General features: G+C 36.4%; 1 protein-coding gene across 1 annotated transcript in view; it reads right to left on the bottom strand.

The window, feature by feature from the left end:
• Positions 1–1790: 1790 nt before the first annotated feature.
• LOC143411458 (phosphatidylinositol 3,4,5-trisphosphate 3-phosphatase TPTE2-like) overlaps positions 1791–6347 on the bottom strand; it is a 67333-nt gene continuing 62776 nt past the window's right edge. Inside the window, exons 18-19 of the mRNA XM_076872233.1 lie at positions 3894–3964; positions 1791–1902 (exon numbers count right to left, since the gene is read on the bottom strand). Of these exons, the coding sequence (XP_076728348.1) occupies positions 1791–1902; positions 3894–3964 (183 nt within the window). The remainder of the gene's footprint in view (positions 1903–3893; positions 3965–6347) is intronic.

Here is a 6347-nt window from a genome sequence, read left to right as displayed (position 1 = left end):
AGTTCAGAGCTTAATTCCCATCCGTGACACTTTGGCATTCACAGCCCTTCCTTTTTTTTTTTTTGCGTTGCGGGGTGGGGGGGGCTACTGGGGATTGAACTCTGGGGCACTTGACCACTGAACCATATCCCCAGTTCTACTTTGTATTTTATTTAGAAACAGGGTCTCACTGAGTTGCTTAGAGACTCGCCATTGCTGCGGCTGGCTTTGAACTTGCGATCTCCTGCCTCAGCCTTCTGAGCCACTGGGATTACAGGCGTGTGCCACTGCGCCCAGTTTCATAACCCTTCTTGTTATATTTCCATGAAAAAAAAAACCCACTATCATAGATTCCACACTTCTGAGTTGCTGTCCTAGGTAATCCAACTGGTTCGTGTGCTTATTACAACAAAGTTGTTTAGTTGGAGTGGACTGCTCCAAACCCCAACTCTTCTATTTTCACAAACTTTTTTACTGTGTGCTTTTTGTAGAGTCTTTCAAGAATGAGTTATATAGCCATGCCCTGCATAATGACATGTCAGTGAGGGACCACATATTCATTGGTGGTCCCATAAGACATTGCTTCGTGACACTGTGGGGGTTGGCTTAGTTTATGCATGCACACTATAATGTTCCACAGTGCTGGAATTGCCAAATGATGCTGTCCTTAGAACATTCCTTGTTAAGCCATGCATGATTCTACTGTGTTTTAGCAGAGACACTGGCTTTATTAATTGCTACCTTTTTATTTCCTGATGAATTCAACTTGGTCTGGATTGTTGAGAACCTTGCCAATAAAAAAAAAATTCAAATAAGGGTAATTTCGATAAAGTCAAAATAGGACTCTTTCAAAGACAATCATAGCCTCAGGATACAGTGCAAAGGAAGGTGCTTAGTGTAAAATAACAGCCTCAAAGAGAGAATGATCCCTGTGGACACAGGTCTAACCAGTGTGTGTAGCTAAAAGGTGATTTTCCTTCACAGAGTTCCCCCAGCTTAGTGAAGTTGGTTGTGAGCAGAGGTGGTAGGTTTTAAAATAAATCTAGATTACTCAATATTTCTTTTGACTTCACTTATGATGTTACTCAAAGCAGAAGTTACTGAGGGTTTTTTAATCCTTTGTGTTTACCAAGGCCCTCTCACTCTCCGTGTGTGTGTGAGTGTGTGTGTGTGTGTGTGTGTGTGTGTGTGTGTGTAATTAAAGGGAGCCTGTCCCATAAGCTACCTGTGCAGAGCTTGGAACAAGGAAGAGAATTGTGTTTGAGGTGAGGGGCTGGTGTTTGAAACATCTCTCTGAGTTCAAAACTCTTGTTGTCAACTTTTTTTTTTTAATGTTTATAGATAGTTTGTGAATCAAATAGAGGCACAAAATAGGAATAGTTTTCTAATAAATATGAAATCGTAAATGTAAAATCAGAGAACAAATAATTGTCCAAAAATGTATAAGTATGTGGATACTGGTGGGATCAATTTTAAAGAGCTCAGTTATTCTGATGTGAAGGGTCTGTTATTTCAAAGTTCCTCAAAATAATACCTAATGTTCCTGTGTACTGTGTCCTGAATTCATCTAAGTACAAGATAGAAACTTGCAAGTATATTCCTTTAAAAAAGAAATCACCATTGACATTTTACCTGTGTTTAATAGATTTCTTAGGAACGTGTATATACATTATCTGTATATATACACATATACATACCAGCAAGGACATAGGTTTAGAAGAAAAAATACACAAAAAATGTATTAGAGATTGGAAAGAAGATGATTCAGTCTGAGAAGGGGAACTGTATTTAATCAGATAACAGATATAGCATTAATTTTGGGTTGCTTCATCAAAATACACTTCTACTGCAAAATCTGGACGGTAAATTTTCCATGTTTTTGGTTTATGGGGATTGTCCAATTGATTTCTTGTTAGAGTAAGCCTAAGGATAGAATAAAAATCATTACATTTTATTTTAGGGCTAACAGAAAAGCCATACAGTTAGTAGGGTACTCTTGTTGGCACTTTAGAAAAGACTTGCCATGTTTAGAACCTCCGCCCTTTTTTGTGTATGTTAGTTGGCTCCTTCCACCTCACTGTTAAGGGACCAAATACCTTAATCTTCAGTAACAATATGTTACTGATTCTTTTAACATTGTCTCTCATGGAATTAATGACATCTAAGTTTAATAAAATATCTAAATTTCTGTAAGTGACATAAATCAGGCAGATACTAGATATGTAACAAAACCCAGTAATAAAATATTGTCTCTTAAATGATGAAGTTGGTATTTTTGGTTAAAGAATAGTTTTATAGCTTTTAAAAAAAAAAACAAACAAACTTTACCAGGCAGTATATAAAAACAAATGTGATAGCTATCTTTAGAAACTTATAATAAAGTGAGAATAAAAGTGATTTAATGTGTTAGTTCTTTAATAATATAAATATGGCAGTTTGAAGGAAAACTGTATCCTTTAGCAAGAACCACTTTTGAGGAACAACGGGAAATGAGATTAAAATCAACTGTCTCTATTGGAGGGACTTTGTAGGAGTCAAAGCTCATTGTTGGAATACACCCAGGAAAAATATTTGTAAAAATATTCCTTCAGGGGGCTGGGGTTGTAGCTCAGCGGTAGAGCGCTCACCTAGCATGTGAGAGGCCCTGGGTTCGTTCCTCAGCACCACATAAAAGTAAATAAATAAAAGCATTGTAAGCATTGTGTCCAACTACACCTAAAAAAATATTTTAAAAAATATTCCTTCAGATCCAAAGTCCACTCTCTCAAGTTCTAAATGTGTGTATCACAAGTGCATAGACCACACATTCCATTTACTCTTGTCTTATTAGACTTGAGGCATTATTATATCCAGTTCAGATTTGAAGAAAGAGTAGGATTGGATAAAAAAACAATTCATATCACCTACAATTACAACCACTTCTCCAATTATAATCTGAATGAGTTTAGTAGTTATTTTTTCTTTTGTATTGGATAATTTGGTACTACCTAAAATCTTATGTTTTTTTTTTCATCACCACAGGAAATACTGCTTAAAATGGAGAACTTCTAGATTCAGGAGTAAGTTTCCAGATGTGGTACAAATTCCATTGGAATAATAATCTTCAAATCCAATTAATAAATTAAAAAAACTGTTTCCCAATTTAGATATTAGAAGCTCATGTTTAAATGGGAGACTATTAGGTCAGCAGGTATAGCCACTTGCCTAGCATACATAGGGTCTTGTGTTCAATTCCCAGCAAAAAAAAAAGGGGGGGGGTGGGAAGAGACTTATTTTAGCCATCTTCCGTAATACTTAACGGTGTTTTATAACTTCTCTAGATAGAAATTGCCAATCAGATTTTAAACTACCTCCCTTGATTACTTATTTATTTTGAGTACTGGGGATTAAACCCAGGGGTTCTTTACCCCAGTTCTTTTCAATTTTTATTTTGAGATAGGGTTTCGCTAAATTACTGAGGCTGGCCTCGAACTTGGACTCCTCTTGCCTCAGCTTCCCAAGTCACTGAAATTACAGGCATGCATCATCAATTGGCTTACTTAATTACACTTTAGCATAGAATTTGTGGTCAGCCATTACCACCGAGTGCCTGCTATGTTCAGTGTGCTGGATGCACATTAACCTTCACAGGAGGAGTCCATAACCACACTCAAGATCCAAGTGTAACACATTTTAACTTGGAGTCATGTAGCACAAAACTTAAGGCTAATGCAACTGTGAATCTCAAGAACAGCTGTATTTTTTAAATAACCACATTCAAATGAACAAGACAATGAAGAATTCTGACTTGAATGATTCAAGAATTTTTTGGAATCTGTAAATTAAATTTAAAACAGTGGCAAACACTTGCCATTACACCTTATACAAGACATTGAATCTTAAGTTGTTTTGACTGGATTACATTATATTCCTACCTGTTATTTTTTATAAAAGATGTGTGAAACCAGAAAAAAAAACAACAGTTGTCATAGTATTTAGGAAGATCCTAAAAAGACATAGTTAAAGAAAAGAAAGTTATTTTCATAATAAAATTAATACCCCAAACTAATGTTTCTGAAGGGATTAAAATTCCTTCCTTTATATATTTATCAAATAAAGTAGCAATTAAGTATACAGCACTCTACAATCTAAGACAATACACTTAAGATATAAAGAAGGAGGCTTAAAAGAATGCTGTTGCTTTCTCTGTTTCTATCAAACATTTTGAGGAATGTATTTTTTAAGTGTTGAAAATATATTATCTTTATTTTGTTGGTATTTTGAATGAAAACATAAGGGTCCAAAATAGTGCAGTGAAATAAAATAGGTAAATTGAACTTCATTAAAATTTAAAACCTTTATGCATTAAAGGGCTCCATCAGCAGGGTGAAAACATAAGCCACAGAATGAAAGGAATATTTTCAAATCACATATCTGATGAAGGTCTCAAATCCAGAATATATAACTAATTATGAAATCAACAAAAAAGATAATCCAGAGAATATATCCAAACAGCCAGCAAGTGCATTAACTGATTCTTAGTCACAATGTCAATAAGGTAACACTTCACACCACTAATATCACTGATTAAAAAAAAAAGCAAAAATAGAAAAAATAGAGTATTGGTGAGGATGCAGATAATTGGAGTCCCTCATATATTCCTGGTGGGACCATAAAATGCTGCAAGCCACTGTGAAAAACAGTTCGACAGTTCCTCAATAAGTTAAATGTAGATTACTATATAATAGCAATTCCCTTCTAGAAAAATGTATTTTTGATAGATATTTGTAAATTTACACACTGGTCTTTTAAACTGGATTAGATGGTGCTAAACAGAATCTACCAAGGACCATGCCTATTTATATGCATTCATGTCATAATAAATTCTTAAAATATTTTGCCTTGGCATCATTTTAAATGTCAGACTTTCTCATATGAGAAGCCAGGCTCCATTATTATTGACAGTTTCCAGTTCTCTGCTTACTCCCAGTTCCTCAATGTAATCAATTCAGATATCTGTCTTTGCTGAAGCCCGGTTGGCTGGGCAAAATAACTGGGGGGGTGGGGGGTGGGGGGGTGTGACGAACAACTTGTGTAGATTGATACAGCAGGAGTGGGAGCCGTTTATTGTAGGACAGGAGGGGTATATATACATTACACACAGCTTATCTTAATTAACATAAACTAGATACAGCAATCAACCAATAAGGAATCTCCACACTTAATGGCTTGCTGGCTTTACTTTACAAACCACTCCCTCTGGCAAAATGCCAGGTGCCATCCTGACTTGTTTACAGACCCTAATGTGTCTTACATAGCTATCTCCTGGTGACCACCTTCCTATGGGACAGCTAGACACAATGCACTTAACTTGCCCCACTGACCCCCATACTCCAGGGGACCTGTGCAGATATGCCACAGAGATTACTTCTCAGTCACAGTGTGTGACTTCTTGGACCTTATACTTGTTTGCTTTAAGCCCACTCCAATTAGAAAAACTAAAAGGAAAAACTATACTCTGGACCCCAATAAAGTCTTTGATCCTCAGGTCTCTCTATTGCTCCTCTCTGCCAGTTGAGAAAACATGTCCTTGGCTCCTACCTTCCCTTTGGCACTGTAAGGTGTGCTTCACTCTTCTCTCTGGGATCTGTAAGTAATAAAAAACTGCTTCTGTTACTTCATGTATTTTGTTGTGTGGACTTCTCTGTTTTACTTGACCAACACAACTGAATCTAACCCTCTCCTCAGGGCTGTCTTAGGGAGTGGCCAATAAACTGGACATGTCAGACATGAATCCTGGGGGTGCTTGCCAATATAGACAAGTTTCCTGTGAGAGGAATACCTTGTCACCAGACACTCAAGCATAAGGATGTCCCAGGATAAAGAAATATTCTGTGAAAAACCCAATGTAAACATCCGAAACCACTTAACATGGAGCCTCACTAAAAGAAGGCTAGAATTTATAGCCAGTCTTCAGAGAGAGAGAGAAACCCCAAGACCAAATTAGAGAAAAATACAATACATATTCATTTAAAGAAGGAACAGCTACACTGAATAATTAACCACCAATACTGATGATAATAAAATATTTTAAAAAGTGCTTTCATGGCATGGCTTTTAATAGTCACAAAAGCTGGATATTACTCAGGCACCCGGGCCAGTGAGCTTTACATTACTGTTTCTGCTCAGCGACTGCTATTTGAACAAGAACTCAAGAGTGGCCCCATTAATCAAGGGGCAACCATCAGAACAGGAAATATCCAGGTCACTTGCTTCAACACATTTACCATTTTAATATTTAATAGATTCTCTTCCAACAGGGAAAAAAAAGAGATAAAAAAGAGCACAGGGAATTCTAAATCTACCAACATAGTTACTTGTTGGAAGTT

The sequence above is a fragment of the Callospermophilus lateralis genome, chromosome 12 (genome assembly GCF_048772815.1).
Source record: "Callospermophilus lateralis isolate mCalLat2 chromosome 12, mCalLat2.hap1, whole genome shotgun sequence".
NCBI lineage: Eukaryota > Metazoa > Chordata > Mammalia > Rodentia > Sciuridae > Callospermophilus > Callospermophilus lateralis.
The sequence above is the reverse complement of the archived record's forward strand: the minus strand, read 5'-3'. Positions and strand labels throughout refer to the sequence as shown.